Raw genomic sequence first — 24,395 nt, 5'->3', positions numbered from 1 at the left:
AAACAAGAAGCGTCTGCTGCCTGCGTTAACCCTTTATGGCAGAGCCGGAATCGCCTGCCCCCCCCCCCCCTTCCTCGGCAGGAGCAGATTTAATTGATGCTTGTAAAACTTTTGCATGTTTATCTCGTCTTGTATGACGGTAAAAAGGGACGACTATAAAAGAAGCTGGATGTGAGGTGCAATTGTGCGGAGTGGGAAAAGCAGGGGGAGAACTGTGTTGTCTAGCAACTGAGAATTATTCCCGATAAATTTCAGGCATGAACAAAAACAACACACACACAGGGAAAAAAATAAAAAGACACATGCATTACCTGGCATTGTGCACGGACGGCTCTTACCTTTTGCCCCTCTGAGTACGAACCCGAAGCCTTCATTGTCCTTTTTCTGTAGAACCACGGTCTTCTCTTCAATAATGCAGTCACTGTGGGGAGAATTTCGAGCATATCGACCATTATTACAGCCCCTCATCATCACGGCTGCAGTCGCTCGTCGAGAATGCATGTTCATCATCATCATTGTCAAACCCAATTAATCAGATGGCATTGCAGGTGCCAAGCGTGGCATCCGGACCAAGGAAAGAGTGTACAAAAAATACATTTAAAAAATATAAATAAAGGAAAAAGAAAAGAAAAAAAAAAAAAAAAAAGAACCCGGCAAAGACCACTACTACATGGCAGAATGCAAGAGATGTGAGGGGAGGAGAGGATGCAGCAGAGAGAGGTAGGAAACCGGCATGCTGCTTCTTCCTATGTACAAATGGCTGGGGGAGCGTGTGATCATGTCAGCTGTGTGCCAGACAGGAACTACCGACAAGAACACGATCCCTTAATAAACTCTGCAGCTATGGATCCACCGGGGTCTTCGTCTAAGAACCAACAGGAGATACATCAGGTGGCATCATAAAACATAGATTGGGGATTTTTTTTGGTTCTGCTTCCTGTCCAAGCCAGCTAAAGGCACATATGAAGTCCCAGCATCAAAACTCCATTCCTAGTCTTATTAAATGTTGCATGCTGCAAGGATCCCACATGATCATGTGACTGCCAGGAATGCTAGCAACGTGGAGCTCCGCGTCATCCGCTGCAAATTTCCACGGTGTCAGGAAAACTGCATCATCTCGATAGTATAAGCAGGGTACGGAGGATGCAGAGGAGAAAGGGGGGGCAGGGTAATAACAAAAATAATCCCAGCCCCGATGGATCACTACCCGGAGGCTACCTACGCTGTGACAGCCGCCTGTTGCACCAGAATTAACCCCTTAGAGAGAATAAAGCATCACGTTGCCATGCTGTACACTGTAAGTGGTGATAGACAGTGATCTGAGAGCCCTCCAGTCTGGCGAGGAGTAGAGATTATCCCCAGCACTACAAATTGCAGAGACTGTAGATCAGCCGAGGATCAAATCAATGAAGGAAGATCCTTGCGGCAAGGCGTCTGCCCCAGGTTGGGTGCCGGGCTGGTGCTGATGCAGATTGCCTCCCTTTACCTCATATGACCCTTCTCATTTAAAGGAGGTGATGTGTGACATCTGGGACGTTAAATAAGACTTGGAGACAGGAGTGTTGATGGCGAGGGGTCGGGGAACGGCCATGGGCGCCCCGGTTAGTAGTGACTCAGGGATGAGTGACGTCACAGGGGCAAAGAGGGAAGCGTGAGATGATGAAGCGATTGCTGCAGGACAGAGGTCCCGCATGCTGCACGCTCACATGAATACAGATGAGATCCTCACCACCACCATTGCCGCCTCTACCTGCTGGACTATGGGATTAACCTTACACAGGAGAAGATCAATAACCAAAGAGTTTATCCTAACAAGTTGCAAAAGCTGAAATAAGACTTCCAATAAAAAAAATATTTGCATAGAGTTTAGTGGTGTATTGTGATATGTGACCATATACTGCAACATACACACAACTAATAGCATCATATACGAATCTATCTCTCTCTCTCTCTATCTATCTATCTATCTATCCACTGCAACATATACACAACCAATATCACCATATACAAATATATCTATATATACACTGCAACATATACACACAACTAATAGCATCATAGACCAATATATCTATATACAGTATACACTTCAACATATACACACAACCAATATTACCATGTACCAATATATCTATATATACAGTATATACACAGTACAACATATACACACAATTAATGCTGCGTTTACACGGAACGATTGTGCGAATTTGCACGATAACGATCTAATTTGAACGATAATCGTACGTGTAAACGCAGCGAATGATCAAGCAACGAGCGAGAAATCGTTAATTTTGATCTTTGAACATGTTCTCAAATCGTCGTTGGTCGTTCGCAAAAAATTTGAAGATCATTCCGTGTAAACAGTCGTTAACTGATTTACCCTATGTGCAAGATAGGCTTAAGTGATCGCAAAACGATTTTTCCGTACGATATATCGTTCCTTCTAAACGCTGATCATTACTTCGAAATTGTTAATTGTAAGATCGGGCGAATTATCGCTCCGTGTAAACCCAGCATAAAATTATCATATACCAATATATCTATATCTATCTCCTATCTATCTATCTAATAATAAAATCCGCAATGGAGTGCACTCTTGTAGTAAGTGAATCAGGGTGCAGCAGCCGAAGACTGGATCCACGCCTTCCAGTAAATAATAAACAGAATTCCGCTGCACTCCTTCAGTGAAAAATCCAGGTGTTTATTTCATAGCAATAAAGTTTACATACTGCAACGTTTCAGTCTCATCACGAGACCTTTCTCAAGCATGATCCATCAGACCAGACGCTTCTTCCAGTTCTTATGCTCCATGGACAGGGACGATATGGGCGCTCTGACCAGTCTACAGCTACACAGCGAGCTTCCATGTGGTGTCATCTGACTCCTAACAATCATTGCCAGCAGAAACTTCTCAGCAGTTTGCTATACAGCAGCTCTTCTAGGGGTTTGGACCATACAGGATAGCCTTCACCCACACATCACTGACCATGGGTGACCATGACCTTGTCACCGCTCCCTGGTTATCCTCCTTTGGAGCATCTCTGGATCTACACAACACAAGGTGGCCCTGTCAGTGGTTGTACAGTTATGGCTTGGCTGATCGGTATATACATTTACACACACACGCACATTATATTTATAATATATACATATCTATCTATCTATCTATCTATCTATCTAGAGTCCGCGGCACACAATTGTTCAGTGCAAGATAAGCGTAGTTTATTTCATAGTGCAGCAATCCAAGACGCAACGTTTCGGTGATATCACATCACCATTTTCAAGCGTGATGTCACCGAAACGGTGCGTCTTGGATTGCTGCACTATGAAATAAACCACGCTTATCTTGCACCGCAGGCACCTGCAATCCCTCAGCAGTGCTGCTCATCATCTCTTTCGCGATTATATATATATATATATATATATATATATATATATATACATACATCCATACATACAGACACACACATTTAGTGGAGGTCGTCTCCTGTAGTGGGATGGGAAAGGCAATGAGTCAGGGAATGAAGAGCTCAGCCATGCACTCCCCCCCCCCCCCCCCCCCTTCCTGTCTAAAACCTGGTGGGGTTCTGAGCACCCAGACTCCGACCTATGGAAGGATCTACAGGAAATGTTAGACGTGACAGTGCCCATTTAAGAATTTTTGAAAACCTTATAAACCCAAATGAACCTACATGTTGTTTTCTAAATACAGTACTGGTCACATAGTGCATGATTGTTATATACTTGGCAACATGACATAAGGGAAATGTTCATTATGACAACATGCTAGGAGTACCGTATACACAGAGGTGGGATTATACAGCACTACATACAAAAAGGGCACATAACCAATGCCAGGGGGGCACAATGTTTATCAGCCACACAAACACTATTGCCATCTGTACTGGGCAGGGGTACAGGCTCCATATAATACATACATGAGGGAATTCATCACGGCACACATTTTCTGTAGTTCCAGTAAAGTGAATGGAGCTGAACTGTAATATCACATAAAACCTGAGGACAGGGGTGGCGCTGTTTCTGCTTTTTCTTATCTTGGATAACCTAACAAATATACAAAATGCTGCTGAAACTTTTTGCATATATGTGGGTATGGATGGTGTGGAGACCAACCGCTGGGACCCCTAATGGTAATGTGTATGGGGGTCTCCTGTCTCCTGAGTAAGTGGAGGGGCAATGGATCGTAGGTGCGGTGTCCACTTACTGAGGGACTGTGCGCTGCACTCAGCTATCTTCAGCTGTCTCATAGTAAATGCTCGACCACCGCTCCCCTTATTCGGAGGACAGGGGAGCCCTTTTTATATAATAAAGCAATCCCTTATAAACCCTAATACTCCTATGAAGTGTTTAGCAGACTTGCCAAACTGTTCAGGTTTGGCAACGCTCTCCAAACCCTCGCCATTTGATTGCAGAAAAGTCCTGGAAAACAAGGATAAAGACACAGGCCATAGGCTGTGTCCATGTTTTTCTGTCAGACTTTGGATGGCACCAACTTCTGGTCAAATGCCGAGCATTCAGGCTCAGAGAACGTTGCCGAACCCAAACAGTTGGGCAAGTGTGCTTGACGCTACTCCTCTGCTAATTCTGGAACATGGACCCCATCTACTATGTGCCGTTTATAATACTATCGCTGTCTTGTGTGGCAGCCATAACTTTATTGGCATCAATAAAAACGCAGGATAAACTTATGGTCCGATGAGGATAAACATCTAGTTTGTTCTGCGTTTTAACCATGCCAATAAAGTTATGAAGTTTTTATGGACACTGCTCCTCTACATCAGCGATCGGGAACCTGCCGCCCTCTAACTGTTGCAAAACTACAATTTCCATCATGCTAAAGCTTTGGCTGTCCAGGCATGATGGGAATTGTAGTTTTGTTACAGCCAGAGGGCCCCAGCTTGACGATCCCTGGCGAAGATTATGCTGGTGTAGACCATCTATCTATCTATCTATCTATCTATCTATCTATCTATCTATCTATCTATCTATCTCCTATCTATCTATTACAGTATATCTATCATCTATCTATCTATTACAGTATATCTATCATCTATCTATCTATTACAGTATATCTATCATCTATCTATTACAGTATATCTATTATTTATCTATCTATCTATCTATCTATCTATCTATCTATCTCCTATCTATCTATTACAGTATATCTATCATCTATCTATCTATTACAGTATATCTATCATCTATCTATTACAGTATATCTATTATTTATCTATCTATCTATCTATCTATCTATCTATCTATCTATCTATCTATCTATCTCCTATCTATCTATTACAGTATATCTATCATCTATCTATCTATTACAGTATATCTATCATCTATCTATCTATTACAGTATATCTATCATCTATCTATTACAGTATATCTATTATTTATCTATCTATCTATCTATCTCCTATCTATCTATCTATCTATCTATCTCCTATCTATCTCCTATCTATCTATCTATCTATCTATCTCCTATCTATCTATCTATCTATCTATCTATCTATCTATCTATCTATCTATCTATCTCCTATCTATCGTCTAACTATCTATCTATCTATCTCTATAGAAATATTCACTAGTATACTGAGATATTCCCATACTCCATGGACCTATGGTTATGCCTAATCCCCCCGCCTCTCTATGACGGACCCCCTAGGCATCAGGCCCATTGCAGCTGCTTCTTCTTCAGCCGCTATAGCATAAATGACTGCATTAGGGCCGAGCATATAGACAAGTGCAAGTGTTTTACATGGGAAATTGCAGATTAAACCAGGATCTCTCTCCAGCAAGGGATGATCATTGGTCTGTATCAAACCCTCTGAATCCCGGCCCAGCCATCTCCATCCCCAGCCCTCCAGCACGTGTGCCTTGGACAAGTCTCTTATGCTTGAGAGCAATAACATAATGACGCCACGGGTCCACGCAGCGTAACAAATCCGTAAACAAAATGTTACAAGCCAAAGGGCAGCAGACGTGAACGTGCCGGATACATAGGTCTAGATGAGGATGCCTCCCCCCCTGCCGCATTGTGGATATATAGCTCTTTATATAATTTGGAGGAGCTATCTGGATTATTATTTTTCTAGTGACTCCTTCCCAGACTAGTACTTTCCAATAAACTCTCCATGAGCCGTGTATCCCATAGGCGCCCTGTATCTGGACATCAGTAATGATGGAGAACGGAGCATATGATAGATGAGAGCCATCTTCTGCCCGATTAATTCTGTACTAAGGGCTGATGCAGATGGTGAACGGGCATTAACCAGCGGATGGGAGTATACGATTGTCAATGTGGCCTGAACGGCAGATAGAGCTAGAACGAGCACTCTGCTCCCCCATACGTGTCAGGCTGGATGTAACACGTCACGTGATGGATAGTCGTCTCCTGCAGAGTCCTCGCCGCTGGCCTCGTGCCCCCCATGTGGCAGCACAGAGGACACACAAAAAAAGGGCCGACAGGGGTCACTGGAGATAGCAGCAAAGGCTTGGACACTGTCATTACATCACGAAAGATAGAATATAACATACAGGAAAAATTTCAAGGAGGTTATTTAGATATACTGTATAATGGGACTGGTTAGGTGTGCGATCCCCAGAGAGGAAGACAGGTCTGGGGGGCAGCGCTTATAGGATAGGAGGAAGATGAAAACAACCAAGCTATGATATATGAAAACATGAAAATTCATTTTAACGAAACTACTAGTTTGATAGGTTAGGGTCCTATTACACGGAGCGATTTTTAACGATTAACGATTGCAAACGAGATTGTTTATCGTTAACCTGAAATCGTTCACGATATTACACAGAACGATTGTCGTTAGTTATGATCGTTACTATGATCGTTACTATGATTGTTTACTTCATCAGATCCCAGCAAAACAATGTACAATTACACTGAACGATTAGTGATAAAATGTGGAACTTGAGCGAACAAATGTGGAATTACAGCAAACGATTAACGATAATTTTAGGTTCAGATTTAAATCACCGATCAACGACATATGAACAATTTTTTTATCGTAATTCGCACGATAATCGTCCTGTGTAATAGGGCCCTTAGAGCGGCAACTCTGACTGCACTCCAAAGCTGGGGGAGCAGGGATTCTTGAACTCCCAGCACTAGGTATCTGCGGCAAGTCCTGGACTGTTAGCTTAGTGCTCCAGAACCCCAGGGAAGGGATGGAAAGCATTGCATATGTTGTAGGTGACAGGCTGCGTTAGGCCACATACATACAGTACTGGTGGTATGACGACATCATATCCCAGGCCTGTGCCCAGCTGATAACTCCACAAGCCAAATAATGGTGCATTTACACAGAGAGATTTATCTGACAGATTTTTTAAGCCAAAGTCAGGAACAGAGTTTAAGACTATAAGCATTCCTGGCTTTGGCTTCCAAAATCTGTCAGATAAATAGGTCTGTGTAAATGCACCATAAGGCCTTAAAGAGCACCTGGCAATAGAAAAAAACTTCAAACATGATAAAAGTTATTGATTGCAGCGAGGCTCGCTGCTCAGACCCGCTTGGATATGGAGATACGGCCAGTACAGGCAGGAGGGACGAAGATTCCAAAACATTCGCCTCTAGACTATAAAGAAGAGAAAGTGTTGGAATCCTGGGCCGGTTGGAGAGCTCTGCCGGCTGCATCTCCATATTGCAGCAGGTCTCAGCAGTGAGGCCCACTGCTATCTATAACTCTTGACATGTCTGATGTCCTTTATAATGACAGTCTTTATTAGGCACTCCTGAGATTGACCTTAGATGAGTATTACCTACTAGAGGACACAATTACCTATTAGGTGGTACAAAGAGGTAGCTATCATTGTTATTGCTTTGTACTGAACAGACAGGTACATTAATTATGTACAGAGCACTTAGACGGTTACTGTGCAGGTCCTAAGGGGGCACTCTTACTGTTACAGCGGGACAATGAAGAGATCACTATTAGTTTGTGTGCACTATTACTACATGGGCGACAGAAGCGAGCCCTGTTACTAATGTCCTCTGGTTATGGACGTTATACTGTAGCTCCATTCAACTGCAATACCACACAAACTGAGAACAAGAGTGGCGCAGTTTTAGGAAGAAATCAGGTCTTTTTCTAATCCTGGACAACCCCTTTAACTGTTACCATTACAAGCATTCCTTGGAAATATTCTTTGTGACACCGCTGGCATCTTAGGGGCTCTATTGTTTGGGGGGTAACTATTGTTATGGTACGGTTACTTAGTCTACTTGGGGCCACTGTCTAACACAGCAGGTAGATGGGCACAAGCACAGGACTGGAGGTAGCCCCAACATGGGAAGTTTGTGCAGGTCTGGAGATAGGGAAGAGAGCAGCCATAGCTGTCCGGGCAGCAGACTCTACCGGCCCAAGATAGGGCTGGAAAGGGTTTCATGGTGGTCTAGGTTGGATTGAAAGGATAGAAATGTGAATTACTCCAGTTAGAGAAGATGTCATAGTAGGTCTGTAGATCCATCACTGTATGCTTCCTGGATAGTGGTAGTAGTGCTCTTTGTTTAGTTATTATAATAATACAACAGTATGGCACTATATAGTATTAATAGTAAATGTCATGATGTGGCAGTATATTTTGGGCCTTGAAGAGTTTTAGCAAGTTAACATTCATCTTTGTATACACTGTATTTTGCTCAGTATGACAGTAAGATTTTATTACAGTATGATGGTAATATTTATAATTGTATGGCCGTTTTATAATTGTATGGTGGTAACATTTATAATTTCATGGCAATAATAGTTATAATTGTATGGCGGTAATATTTAAAAATATATGGTGATAATATTTATAATTGTACGGCGGTAATAGTTATAATGGTATTGTGGTAATATTTATAACTGTATGTTGGTAATAGTTATAATTGTATGGCAGTAATATTTATAACTGTATGGTGGTAATATTTATAACTGTATGGTAGTAATATTTATAATTGTATGGCAGTAATATTTATAACTGTATGGTGGTAATATTTATAACTGTTTGGTGGTAATATTTATAATTGTATGGCAGTAATATTTATAATTGTATGGCAGTAATATTTATAACTGTATGGTGGTAATATTTAAAATTTTATGGTTGCAACATTCATAACTGTCAGGGCTGTGGAGTCGGTAAGCCGCAGCTCCGACTCCAACTCCGACTCCTAAATTTTATCAGGACCGACTCGGACTCCTGCTCCTTCATAAATAGCCGGTCAGATACCAGGGGAGTTATTTATCACACTGGCTCAGCAGCTTCTCCCTAATGTCCTACATGATCCTGGGGCGACTTCTGAGTGAATAAAGGAATACTGTATATAAAGCAGCTTCTCCTGTGTGTGCAGTGAATGCAGCCAGTCTCCAGCCTCCATGTCCTGAACAACTCAGAACTAGACTAGATGGAGCAGGTGTTTTTTTCCTGCTGACAGTCTTCTATGTTTCTAACTAAATACTCACCATACACAAAGAAACACTGCTAACAATGCCAAATCCATGAAACAGAGGGGTCAGCCATACTGATAGAGAGGGGTCACACATAGTGATGTTGAGGGTCACTTTGGGGGCACGCAATAGCACACACACACACACACATACATACATACATACACACACACACACACACAGCCTGCTGCAGCTATAGCACACACAGCCTTCTGCAGCCATAGCACACATACATACATACATGCGCACACACACACACACACACACACACACAGCCTGCTGCAGCCATAGCATACACACACAGCCTGCTGCAGCCATAGCACACATACATACATGCATACATACATACACACACAGCCTGCTGCAGCCATAGCACACACACAGCTGCTGCCATAGAACACTAAAGAAAAACACACAATCTTCTCCCAGAGAGAAAACACCACACTGAGGACAGAGGTTTTAGCTACACTACTTAGGTCTTCTCCTCCTCCTCCATATTACACAGGATATCTTCATATTACACTGCTGCTCATATACAGTCATCCAGCATCCAGGAAGAGATCCAGCACACATCTCCCCCCACACAATGGACTCCTGTATTCCAGCTTAGAAACAAACGGCCAAATAGTGGCTGACAACTTTTCCCCGACCACCCTTATCTAATAGGGCCAGTGATCTATTAGAATGTTGCTCATAAAATATATTGATGAGAAAAACTTCAAAACTCAAATCTAAATTTTTTTAAAGATTTTTTTAAAGCTGGAGTCGGTACATTTTTTTCCGACTCCAACTTCGACTCCAGCCAGAACTAGTTCCGACTCCAGCTCTGACTCAGACTCCAGCCAAAACTAGCTCCGACTCCGACTCCACAGCCCTGATAACTGTATGGTGGTAATATTTATAAATGTATGGCAGTAATATTTGGTCCCTAACATTCTAACACCCTAACAAGACCAATGTCCTGACATGGCCATTTATGAAGGCGTTCTTTGACAGTACAGTACTATATATAGTAGTATTATTTCCTTCTATAGTATATGGGGTAATATTTGTGTATAATTTATGGTGGTATTATTTATATGTAAATTATATCTGCACGATTTATATTGAATATGCTTATGGACATGAGACCTTATGTGACAGGTACACAGATGTATAAAGGAACAGATTTAGGATTTTCTCATAAGTGGAGAAGGGGCCCAAACTTCAATTCCACCCCGGCGCCCATAGCTGTGCCTCGGTACACAATGCCTACATAATAATTTTACAAAACCAACTAATAATGCTGACATATAGTGCTGGAGTAAGTGTTTACACAATGCTAAAATACAGTAAGACAAGTAAGAGACTTGTCCAGAGGAGTACAGGTGGAGGCTCCAGGGCATCTACCATCCTTAACTGGCTTCTCCCAGGGGAGAAGTGGCTGCACTTCCACAGTCAATTTCCATTAAGTTGAATAGGATATATATCAATGCTTACTGTGGTACTATGAAACAGCACTTGTATATATCTGTGATACAACGCTAAATGACAAACTCAGCTCTGCTACATCTGTAAGGATGTAATCTGTGACGAAAAAAGGAGATAGACAGGAGCTAAATCAGTGCTGACCCCAGATAAGTAAAGCTGTCAGCAGGCTAACATTGGAGGGATGAAAAATGAGGGGAAAGGATTAACAAGAGGGGTCGAGAGACCGCCAGCCCCTATAAATACTGGTATTGTTATACAGGTCATATAATTTTTCCAACCAATTTAGCGACTGTAGACACACAGATTATCATTATAGATACGTCATGGTGTGCTGTCTAAGAACCTGCTCATAATTTCAATGGCCGAGCAGGACGGCATGGGAAAAAGTGACATGTCACTTCTCAAGTCAATGGTTTAGTGATCAGAGTGAATAGACTATTACATCCAACAAATATCTATTTTTTGGGGCATTCTGGTGCATTTAAAAGTTGATATTTAAAAGTAAAACTGGTCCCACAAGAAACAAGCCCCTATACAGCTCTGAGAAACATAAAAGATATAGGAGATATGGCAGAGGTTTTTTTTTTTGGCACCTGAAGATGCAGTAAAAGACGGCATACTCCGCTTCCCTGCTCCCGTTTCTCCCATTCTGAAGTCTTCCAGTCCCAGATGCTCTCTTCTTCTTTCTGCTTCCAATAACATTTCACACGGTCAGGAACTACCCACTTATACAATCACTGGGAGGCTTCAGATTGGCAGGGGGTCAGGGGGTGAGTATGTGGTCTTTTTAACAAGTTGTTTTCAGGGCACATAAAAAATGTGTCTAGAAAAAAAAAACTTTCACAACTTTTAGTTTTTCATCATCATATTCCAAAAAATACTTTTTTCTATTTTCTATCACATTATGTTTTTTTTTTTATTTTATATTTTTAATGCCACTATTCTGGAACACATTTTAAACTCTCTACCACACTGTAAAAATAATAAGTCACTTTTGTTTGCAATGATAATATTTTTTCATATTATTTTTATATTTTAGCACAATACTTTTTCTTTTTTTAATATCATTGAGAACCCAAAATGTTTCCTTATTCTTTCTACGGAGCTTTATTAAAGCTTGTTTTCTGCAGGATGGGTTGTAGTTTTTATGAACATATTGGAATACATATAATTTAGTAATTAGCATTTTGCTTGAGGCGCGAGGGGGGGGGGGGTGTCAATTTTTTCTTTTCTTATGAATTAAAGAACTTTCCTTGAAACAGATTACTGGATAGGAGAGGTGAGGGTCCTAGACAGCTGCAGGAACCCTAAAAGATGTCAGAAACATGTGATCAGTCACATGACTGGTGAGTCACACAACAAGAAAAGGACATTGAACTGTGTGTGTGCATCACAGCAGTGTGTATGTAAATCGTGTGGAGCAGTGCTGTGCACGTGTGTATATGGTCAGCAGACCTGTGTGTATATGGTCAGCAGACCTGTGTGTATATGGTTAGCAGACCTGTGTGTGTGTATTCTGAGTGTGTACTGTAGCAGAGCTGTATGTATGTTTCAGAGACCTGTGTATGTGTGTGTAGCAGAGTTATGTGCGTATATGTTTATCAGACGTGTGCATGTATAGTTTATGTGGGTGTAGCAGAGCTGTGTGTATATGTTTATCAGAGCTGTGTGTGTAGCAGAGCTGTGTGTGTATTCTGTGTACGTGTGTGTAGCAAACCTGTGTGTATGTTTATCAGAGCTGTGTGCGCATTCTGTGTGTGTGTGTGTGTGTGTGTAGCAGAGCTGTGTGTGTATTCTCTGTAGGTGTGTGTAGCAGAGCTGTGTGTGTATTCTCTGTAGGTGTGTGTAGCAGAGCTGTGTGTGTATTCTCTGTAGGTGTGTGTAGAAGAGCTGTGTGTGTATTCTGTGTAGGTGTGTGTAGCAGAGCTGTGTGTGTATTCTCTGTAGGTGTGTGTAGCAGAGCTGTGTGTGTATTCTGTGTAGGTGTGTGTAGCAGAGCTGTGTGTGTATTCTCTGTACGTGTGTGTAGCAAAGCCGTGTGTATATGTTTATCAGAGCTGTGTGCGTATTCGATGTGTGTGTAGCAGAGCTGTGTGTGTATTCTGTGTACGTGTGTGTAGCAGAGCTGTGAGTATTCTGTGTACATGTGTGTAGCAGAGCTGTGTGTATTCTGTGTACGTGTGTGTAGCAGAGCTGTGTGTATATGATTATCAGAGCTGTGTGTGTATTCTGTGTACGTGTGTGTAGCTGAGCTGTGTGTGTATTCTGTGTATGTGTGTGTAGCTGAGTTGTGTGTGTATTCTGTGTACGTGTGTGTAGCAGAGCTGTGTGTATATGATTATCAGAGCTGTGTGTGTATTCTGTGTATGTGGGTGTAGCAGAGCTGTGTGTATATGTTTATCAGAGCTGTGTGTGTAGCAGAGCTGTGTGTGTATTCTGTGTACGTGTGTGTAGCAAACCTGTGTGTATGTTTATCAGAGCTGTGTGCGCATTCTGTGTGTGTGTGTGTAGCAGAGCTGTGTGTGTATTCTCTGTAGGTGTGTGTAGCAGAGCTGTGTGTGTATTCTCTGTAGGTGTGTGTAGCAGAGCTGTGTGTGTATTCTCTGTACGTGTGTGTAGCAAAGCCGTGTGTATATGTTTATCAGAGCTGTGTGCGTATTCGATGTGTGTGTAGCAGAGCTGTGTGTGTATTCTGTGTACGTGTGTGTAGCAGAGCTGTGAGTATTCTGTGTACATGTGTGTAGCAGAGCTGTGTGTATATTCTGTGTATGTGTGTGTAGCAGAGCTGTGTGTGTATTCCGTGTACGTGTGTGTAGCAGAGCTGTGTGTATATGATTATCAGAGCTGTGTGTGTATTCTGTGTATGTGTGTGTAGCAGAGCTGTGTGTATATGATTATCAGAGCTGTGTGTGTATTCTGTGTATGTGTGTGTAGCAGAGCTGTGTGTATATTCTGTGTATGTGTGTGTAGCAGAGCTGTGTGTATATGATTATCAGAGCTGTGTGTGTATTCTGTGTATGTGTGTGTAGCAGAGCTGTGTGTATATTCTGTGTATGTGTGTGTAGCAGAGCTGTGTATATATGTTTAGCAGACCTTTGTGTGCAGGTCCTTACAATGCAGTATAAGTGGCATATTTTACTACTTGTAAAAAAAATAAAATAACATAGCATGGCATCACCACATTCTGACACCCATGAAATAAAAAGTGATCAAAAAGTTTGATCTCCCCCCAAACTGTTACCAATAACAGCTACATGGTGTAAACCTGAGCCTTCACACAGCTTTGAAAATGGAAAATAAAGGTATGTTAGAATATGGCAATGCAAACTTTTTATTTATTTTATAAATAGTAGTACATAATAAAAACTATATAAATGGGAAATTGTTGTGATAGTAAAAACCAGCAGAATAAATCAATGATAACAGGCTTTGCTTAACAAAAAATGGAATAAGGACGGAACACAATTTGCATCTGGCCCACAAGAAACAAGTCCTGTTGAAGAGTCCTGTCATTAGAAAGAGCCAGGGGTGTGACTGTCTGCTTCACTCCACGGCTTACTACACTAAGGATAAATGTATGTCAATCAAAACTTTTGACTAAAGATGAGCCAGACTTGAGCATGCTCTAGTTGGATGCCTCTGCCTTTAAAGGGGCACCCCACTCAAACATAACTTTTGAAATCTTGCTCTCCATGGTGAGACTAACAATTCCTTCTATACCTGTTATTAGCTATTCAGTCTCCTTCTCCCAGTTCTCAGCTGCTGCTTTCTGCTGAAAACACAAAAATCTGTGTGTGAGCTTTTCTCTCTGTCTCTCCCCTCCCTTCTGAGACGGCTGATGTAAACAAGACCCTATCTGGCTTTATCTGCAACTTTGTAACTTCTTTGTAATACCAGAAGGCTGTTCGGGTCCATTTACACAGAAAGATTATCTGCCAAAGATTTGAAGCCAAAGCCAGGAACAGACTATAAACAGAGATCAGGTCATAAAGGAAAGCCTGAGATTTCTACTCTTTTCAAATCCTGGCTTTGGCTTCAAATCTTTGTCAGATAATCTGTCAAATAATCTTTCTGTGTAAATGGACCTTTAATCACAGTATATCAGCATATCAGCAACTTGACCTCAGAATAACCCTCCCAGCATTCCAAAGCTACAGTGTTGCAGAGAAAGCCTGCCAGGGACTTGTTTACATCAGCCATCTCAGAGGGGAGGAGGGGGAGACTCAGTGAAAAGCTCACGCACAGATTTTTGTGTTTTCAGCAAAAAGCAGCACTTCAGAACTGGGGGAAGGAGACTGAATAGATGATAACAACTGTGAAATGAATTGTTAGTCTCACCATAAACAGCAACACATCAAAAGTTATGTTCAAATGGAATACCCCTTTAAATATCGGTGGCTAACGAAGTTGGATGTAGCCCAAGGGAGTCCGGGAAAACATGGATACAGGCAAATATGGACAATGTGCTACGGAACAGAATTCATTATGATGGCGGGAGTTCTGGAGCGGCTTAAAGGGATACTGTCACCCACCTTACCCTCGCTTCATTTCATCATGATTTTACAGCAGAAAGAAGAAACAGATAGTGTTAAACAGGTATATATCAAATGTACAGCATCTTAGCTTGTGGATGGTGCAGAGAACCGCACATACTGTAGAGTAAGAGGGAGTGACAGTATCACTTTAAGGCTATGTTCACACTACGTAAAACTACGGCCGTAGTTCTCGCCGCAGAACTACGGCCGTAGTTTTGCGGCGTGTAACATAGCCTAATTTGTAATGGGATCCCAGCCAGAGCGTACACACATCGCATGCGCTCCGGCCGGGATCCTATGCGGCGCCGGATAAAACTGACATGTCAGTTTTCTGCGGCCGGAATTCAGTGAATTCAAGCCGCAGAAAGCCCTGTCAGTTCACACAGTGAAGCGAGCGGCTCCGTCCGCTTGCTTCACTCTGGGCTATGGGAAGCTCTGATGTGGGCGAGCGCTGATGCTCCCGCATCAGAGCTCTGCGGTGGGACGGATCATCCGGCCGGTACTTAAGTACCGGCCGCGATGATCCGGGCACAGACTGGCCGTTCCGTGACCCGGCTGGGGTCACGGAACGGCCGGTCTGATACGCAGTGTGAACATAGCCTAAATCTTTGTGCTACTGTACTAAAGCGCTGTGTCAACAAACAAATTTGGAGATCCGGGCATAATAATGAATGACGATACCGGGAGTCTCTAATTCTTGTATGCAGGACGTCATCTGTGCACGGAACATAATTACAGAATGTGTGAATGGCCGCTAACTTTCTTGGGAGCATAGAGTGTTGTTTTGGTCGGGGGGCTGGCAGTAATTCAGTAAGGGGAGATTGAGGTTTAGTCAGTACTCAGATCAGATGAGTTAATTTTGTGCATGTTTCTCTGTTACCTTTAAATAAATAAATAGGAACATTCCTAATGTAAAGGATACCTCTATGTCACTGTCTCTGGCTGCAATTTCCGTTATTTGTCCTGATCTATGGAGCTAATCTCCCAAAGGAGTTAACAAACACCTCTTTCTGATGTAAGTGTCCCTTTAAATGTGACTCTAATTGCAGATTGTGTAGTTGCTTCTCCTACTGGATTCATGATCTGATAACGGGCATAGCTACAATCTGTTATCTATGTGGGAGATAATGAGCAGTGAGAAGAAGCTGTGTAGAATATTAAGTAACATCTCAAGAGGATCAGGACTCGTGTCTACCTGTGAATATCACTGAACTTTTATATTTACATCTGTAACTTTATAAATACAGCACATTACTGATCCTGACTTACATCCTGTATTATACCCCAGAGCTGCACTCACTATTCTGCTGTTGGGGTCACTATGTACATACATTACTGATCCTGAGTTACATCCTGTATTATACCCCAGAGCTGCACTCACTATTCTGCTGTTGGGGTCACTATGTACATACATTACTGATCCTGAGTTACATCCTGTATTATACTCCAGAGCTGCACTCACCATTCTGCAGGTGGAGTTACTAAATACATACATTACTTATCCTACAGATCCTGTAAGTATCCTGGTAAAGCAGTAACACAGCTGGGACCAGGGGACTGCACAGCTGGAACAGCATAGTAGCAAGAAAGGATAAGTACTGTAGTAGTAGTAGTAGTAGTAGGGCTGGGGGATTATATCAAATAAATTAATAATAAAAAAAATAACAGAAAAGCGTCACTCAACCCAGAATTTTTACGGTCTTCATTTGTTCTTTATGACATGCCAGGCTGATTGGGACGCACACACTCCGCCTCCGAGGCTATGACTGTTTCGCATGTGCACACTCCTTCTGGCCGCGCACTTCTTCCACGAGTGAAACACCTGTAGCCTCATTGGAGCGCACTCTAGGTCTGGTATACCCCCGCTCAGCCCAGCATGTAATAAAGGACAATAAAGACAATGATATTTCAAGGGTGAGTGCTAACATATCTGTTGTTTTTATTGCAAGCTATGGCTGGCCCTTCAGCAGAGCATTACCCTCAATATCCAGACTTGTCGAAATCCATAAGGACAGTCCAGTCAGCATTTACATTGTGCTAGATAACAAGGACAGTGGTGTCGGCAGACACTTGGTGTCAGCAGAAAGGACTAGTCCCCACTTCCTACTGCTAAAAATAATAATAATATATATATATATATATATATATATATATATATATATATTATATTTTACCAAGTTACACAACTTAATTGTAAAAAAAAAAAAAGTTTTCTTTCCATCGGAATACCTCTTTAAAGCAATATTCCAGCCAGGAAATTTTTAATTCTATTAAATGCACATTCCTAATCTCCCCGTTTTCCATTGTGCCATCTAATTGCTTTTGCCACAGACTCACCCCTTCTAGACAAGAAAATACTTAGAGCAGAGTCCTCTCCGTCTCGCTCTGAAGGCAACCCCACTTTTCTGCGAGACAGAGGACATGTGACCTCCATCTCTGTGGGCCAGGTTAAAGTGACACTGTCACCTCCTTTTTGCATTCTGACATCTCTACACAGGTTTAAAGGGTAAATTTAGCACTTTTCCTACCTTATTTTATATCATACGTCATGGTGCTTGTTCAAGTAAAAAGTCATCTTTTATCAACTGTAGATTGTGCTAAGTGGGCGGGGCCTCGCGGCATCAGCGCCACTGAGCCCCGCCCATAACGGCACAGTTGGCCCCGCCCCCCACCGGCCATTGGAACAGGCTGTTCGAAAGGTCTAGACCCCACCCCTTTACGTTGGACAACCAATGGGTGCCAATGGTGCAGTTGTGGGCGGGGCTAAGTGGCGCTAATTCTGCAAGCCCACGCCCACTTAATACAATCTGCCGTTGATAAAAGGACACTTTTTACTTGAACAAGCACCATGACGTATGATATGAAATAAGGTATGAAAAACGCTAAATTTACCCTTACACCTGTGTAGAGATGTCAGAATGCACAAAGGCGGTGACAGTGTCACTTTAACTATATAAAGCGATCGCTAACCAGACCCACGGATGATGCTGGAGACATCATGTGACCTCAGACTTTGTGGGCTTGCAGTAGTTAAAGCAGGCACGTTGCATGCCGGGAGATGTAGTTTCCTTGCGCATGAGGAAGGAGGAGCTTATCCTCCGAAACGTCCGCAGGACAACAGGTGGACGCTGGGTGAATGTAACAGCCTTGTGAGCATTGTTTGTACCAGCACCCTGAATAAAAAAGTTATGGATCGATGACCAGACCTCAGGGATTTCTTTTTCTTAAAGAGTCCGGAGATACAAAGGACGGCTGTCCAGAGGGGCTAAGGTACAGGTGGTTACACACCAAGTTTTTTCTCACTACTATCTCTGAGACGCTGAGTGAGTGGGACGGAGTGGAGGTCCCGAAGTGAGAATCCATTGGAGATATATATAGTGCGGTTTTGCTGTTTTCTATACGGAGTTTCCTGGGCGACACCATCTTGAAAATGTACACTCTTCAATAGAAGTTTCAATTAAGGTGTCAAAAAGATTGTGGGGAATCGGAAAGTACCCCCAGTAGGGTTTGGGAGGACCTCCACAGAGTATCGCTTTGACAATTAACTGAATTATTAGACAAACCATAAATCCACATATCTTGGGACAGGAGCGCAAATTAAAAAAAATAAAATAAATAATAATTACAAAAAACTGTGTCTAATAAACTAACCGTACTAAATAAAAAATTTTTTTACACAATTTGAAAACACAAAGATGTTTTGTAAAATAACGTGTTTCTATACCCGGCACTACTCAGCAAAGTTAAAATCTAAGTGAAACAACAACTTTATTTAACCCTTAGAGGACAGGGCCAATTTAGATTTTAGCGGTTTCGTTTTTTTCTTAAACGGCCACAGCACTTGCATTTTTTCATCTAGAAACCCACATGAGCCCTTACTTTTTGCACCACTAATTGTACTTTGCAATGACAGGCTGAATTTTTTCATAAAGTACACTGCGAATCCAGAAAAAAAATAAATGTGTGGTCAAATTGGGAAAAAAAAAAAAACATTATTTTTTTTTTATTTGGAGGGTTTTTGTTTTTACGCCGTTCGTCCTGGGGTAAAACTGACTTGTTATTTATGTTCCTATGTAACATGCATAACGTTTATTTTATCTGCTGGCTTTTAAAAAATTCAAACCATTGTTAACAAATATATGTTCCTTAAAATCGCTCTATTCCCAGGCTTATAGCACTTCTATCCTTTGGTCTATGGGGCTGTGTGAGGTGTAATTTTTTGCACCATGATGTGTACTTTCTATCGGTACCTTGATTGCGCATATGTGACTTTTTGATCGCTTTTTATTACAGTTTTTCTGGATTTGATGTAACCAAAAATGCGCAATTTTGCACTTTGGGATTTTTTGGCGCTTACGCTGTTTACCGTGCGAGATCAGGAATGTGATTAATTAATATTTTGGGCAATTACGCACGTGGCGGTACAAAACATGTTTATTTATTTATATTTATAACATGGGAAAAGGGGGGTGATTCACACTTTTATTAGGGGAGGGGGCTTTTTATTAATAACAATAATAATTAATAATTTTTTACACTTATACTAGAAGCCCCCCTGGGGTGAGGGTTATTCCCCCCTGGGGTTAGGGTTATTCCCCCTGGGGGACTTCTAGTATATGCACTCTGATCTCTCATTGATCTATGCTGTATATAGTTATACAGCATAGATCGATGAGATCGGCACTTGATTGCTTTCGGCTGCTGCAGCCAAAAACAACCAAGTGCCGAGCCGGGATCAGCGCCATTTTGGCGAAGACCCAGGCAGGTAACGGACACTGAGATCGCTCCTCCGGGACAACGTCCCAGAGGAGCGATCTCTGCCACTAGACACCAGGGACAGCTGCATACAAGTGATCGGATGTAGCTGTCAACTTTGACAGCTGCCTCCGATTACTTAATTAGCGGGCACGGTGATCAGACCATGCCCGCTAATAGCCGCGGTCCCGGGCTACACGCGGCACCCGGGATTGTGGCGGTTCAGAGCGGGGTCGCCGCACGGCCCCCCTCTGAACTCCTCTTCCGAACATATGACGTATGGGTGAGGTTAAAGTAGAAGTCCAGCGAAAATTTTTTATTAACGTATTATATTGCCCCCCAAAAGTTATACAAATCACCAATATACACTTATTACGGGAAATGCTCATAAAGTCCTTTTTTTCCCTGCACTTACTACTGCATCAAGGCTTTACTTCCTGGATAACATGGTGATGTCACTTCCTGGATAACATGGTGATGTCACTTCCTGGATAAAATGGTGATGTCACTTCCTGGATAAAATGGTGATGTCACGATCCGACACCCAGAGCTGTGGCTGCTGGAGAGGATGATGGCAGGGGGACACTGAGGGACACAGGGCACTGGAGGGACACTGAGCGTCCCCCTGCCATCATCCTCTGCAGCAGCTACAGCCAGCACAGCTCTGGGAGTCCGGTCTTGACATCACCATTTTATCCAGGAAGTGACATCACCATTTTATCCAGGAAGTGAACCCTTGATGCAGTAGTACGTGCAGGGAAAAGCGCTCTTTATAAGCATTTTCCGTAATAAGTACATTGCTAATTTGTATAACTTTTGGGGGGGGCAATACAATACTTAAATAAAAAATTTTACCGGACTTCTCATTTAAATGGGATTGGCTGCATTTCTCTGTGGTGTCTGCTAAGGATTCACATGTATTAAACTGTTCGCCAACCTGTCGCAAATTCCTTCAGCAGTCAGGGCATGTTGGGAATTGCAGTTTTGCAGCAGCTGGAAAGCGACACTGCTCTATAAAAGGTGTCAAACTTGTGGCTTTAGCTGTCCAGGCATGATGGGAATTGTAGTTTTGCAACAGCTGGAAAGCGACAGATTAGTGGAGACAGCTAAGATGGAATGCTGCTGGGGGAGACAACTAAGACGGAAAGCTGTTCTCCTATCCTTTCCCATCAGCCTCTACCAAGACGTAAAGCGTTAACATGCCAGCAGTGTGTATGAGTCACACCCACACAAATGGACCGTTCTAAATTATGCATCGGGGTTTAATTAAAACTGGGTAATTCTGCTCTACAATGGTGCGCGGCTGCTAGGAACGCATTAACTGCGAGTGTTTTAAGGTAAATACTTCTGAATCACCAATGTGCCTTTCAGTTAAGATATTAATCAATGTGAAGTAGTGCGGCCTATAAAAGCTCCGGCTTCACATGGAATTTGTCATCTGGCTCAGACAGAACGCGAGACGATTCATGAATGGAGCCGGCCTGTTCCTTGAGCGGCTCTGGGTGGCCCAAGGCAGATTATCTTATGGGTCTCAGATGGAAGACAATAATACCGTGTGTTGCTCTGAAGCGCTGTGTGGGTGTATAAATGTGATAAAGAACAGCGCTGCGTGGTTGCGTTATAATGTAAAGGTGCCTGCACACTTCTGAAGGATACGGGGTAACCCTATATAGGCAGATGGGATGACCCGGCTGTTATACACAGTGGTAGCCGGATAATATTCTGAACCCAACATGTAAAATAATACCGTAAGCATGATCTCATTAAATCACGCAAGATGTGATATGTTCTGAAAATACAGCAGACTGCAGTGAGTGGGTGTCAGATATAGCAGGGATTTCTATGTGCACTACTTCACATATGGAGAAGGAAAGCTGTGCCAGGGATGAGTGTCATACAAAGCGGTATACCGTATAGGTGTGTTATGTATGGATAGGGAATGTGAGAATGTGATGTAACGAATGGTCGCATGGTGCTATAGGTGGAGGATGTAATTCAGTGTGATGGACAGCGTGCAGTAGGTGTAGGATACAGGCCAGAGTAATGCAGTGTGTGATGTCACCGTATACTGATCCGTATAATATGGAAGCAATGAGACGGTACAGTACTGTGCGACTATTGTGGCTTATTTCTATAGCTATACAGTGGTGTACATTGGATATAACCTGCTATTTGTAATGGATTATAATAGGAGCATTCTCGATGGATATCAGCAGCATGACCAAAAGCTTAAACGGGTATTTCAGTATAAAAAAAATTGCCCCCAAACACCTATAACTTACTAATATAGTGTGATCACTACTAGTACTGGCTATTACGTGCTCCAACTTGACAGGAAGTTGAAAACAGAACAGCTACAAAATGTGTATTGTCTCCAGCTCCCCGGTTCCTCCCTTTCTCCTGAGCCAACACATCATCCTCTGATGTCACAGGAGGCTTGGCTGGATCTGGTCTCCAGCCCAACCCCTCGAGCCAAGAGCTGTCCCCACCTCTGACCAGTCAGCCTATCACCATTGTCTTTAACCAGGAAGTACAGAACTAAGACATCAGAAGCCAGTCAATTTTGATTGTTTCCAATCTGGGTCAGGCAGGTGAGCAGCACTATAGGCTTCTGCAGAATGTGTGGGTTTTTTTTCCCCATATCGGAGTACCCCTGTAAAACTGGAAAACTTTTTAATAGAAGTAATTTACAAATGTGTATACCTTTCTGGAAACAGTTAATTTAAAACACTTTTTTCCTGGAGTACCACTTTAATTTGAAATCAATGGGGGAAGGTAGGCAACAAAAATAGAAAAATGAATATATTCTATGGTTAAAGGGATGGTTTACCAGAGATTTGTAATTTAAATCTATAGTATAACTCAATTCTTTCAGTACTTATCAGCTGCTGTAGGTCCTGCAGGAAGTGGAGTATTCTCTACAGTCTGACACAGTGCTCTCTGCTGCCACCTCTGTCCGTGTCAGGAACTGTCCAGAGCAGCAGCAAATCCCCATAGAAAACCTTTCCTGCTCTCCAGACTGGAAAAATTACACCACTTCCTGCAGGACACACAACAGTTGATAAGTACTGGAAGACTTCAGATTTTTTTCTAATAGAAGTAAATTACAAATATCTGGCACTTTATGGCACCAGTTGATTTGAAAAAAAAAAATGTTTTGTGCTAAACTACCCATTTAAGCTGTGTTTTAAGTTTTGTGCTCCCTGTACTATATCCTAAAGACCACCACACACATCATCTGGAGCAGATGTGAATGATGGCTGCTGGGTCAGCGGGTAGCCGCGATCAGAGGACAGGTACGGGCTGCAGAGATTACACCGTGTTCTGCTGAAGTGCAGTGTCTGCAGAGCAGATGCTGAATCCTGGGAAGATCAATAGTCAGTCAGCCCACACTACTAATTATGAGTAATTATGCAGAGCAGAACAGGGAGAAATCAGAGCAGCATTCAGACTGGTGACAACCACGGAGGAGGTGGGGGGGATGGGCAAATAAAAAAAAAAAAACTTAATTCAATGGATAAAAAACTGAGCCAAAAATAAAGAGAGATGTTTAACTAGGAATAGATAGGAAGAGAAAAAAGCAGCGTGGCAGAGGCCTGGGGTATGCAGCAAATCCCCATCACGTGACCAGGGTCCACCCTATAGCACTGCCAGCCATGCTTTAAAGGGGGGCGGGGGGATCTTAATGTAAATTTAAAATGAACCCATAACCATTATAGCTTTTTATAGACGTCCTTATACCATTTGGTACAACTGTACTTGGGCTTCCCTTGTCATATACAATCATATAATCACATGGGGGTCACAGAGATGTTATCCAGGAAGTGACATCACATTGTCATCCAGGAAGTGACATCACCATGTTATCCAGGAAGTGACATCACCATGTTATCCAGGAAGTGACATCACCATGAGGAAGGAGGAGCTTTATCCTCCGAAACGTCCGCAGGACACCAGGTGGACGCTTGGGTGTGTGGATCAGCCGGTGAGCTGAAGTGTACTGAGTATATTGCCAAAAAATAAAGCAGCAAATTGGATTGCAGCACCAGTGTTTGGATTCTTTTCTACACGGGTATCCCGCTCAACAAGAAGATTACTATCCTATGACACTCAGGTACCTTCGTTACATATATATACTCTCACTAATTTTTTCTGATATTGGTAT

General features: G+C 42.4%; 1 protein-coding gene across 11 annotated transcripts in view; it reads right to left on the bottom strand.

Moving 5' to 3' along the window:
• SHANK2 (SH3 and multiple ankyrin repeat domains 2) overlaps positions 1-24,395 on the bottom strand; it is a 412,049-nt gene that overhangs the window by 124,836 nt on the left and 262,818 nt on the right. For all 11 annotated transcript variants that reach the window (XM_069965179.1, XM_069965178.1, XM_069965182.1 and 8 more), the window contains one exon: positions 339-421. In XM_069965179.1, the coding sequence (XP_069821280.1) occupies positions 339-421 (83 nt within the window). The remainder of the gene's footprint in view (positions 1-338; positions 422-24,395) is intronic.

Source organism: Dendropsophus ebraccatus, chromosome 4, assembly GCF_027789765.1.
Source record: "Dendropsophus ebraccatus isolate aDenEbr1 chromosome 4, aDenEbr1.pat, whole genome shotgun sequence".
Lineage (NCBI taxonomy): Eukaryota > Metazoa > Chordata > Amphibia > Anura > Hylidae > Dendropsophus > Dendropsophus ebraccatus.
The sequence above is the reverse complement of the archived record's forward strand: the minus strand, read 5'-3'. Positions and strand labels throughout refer to the sequence as shown.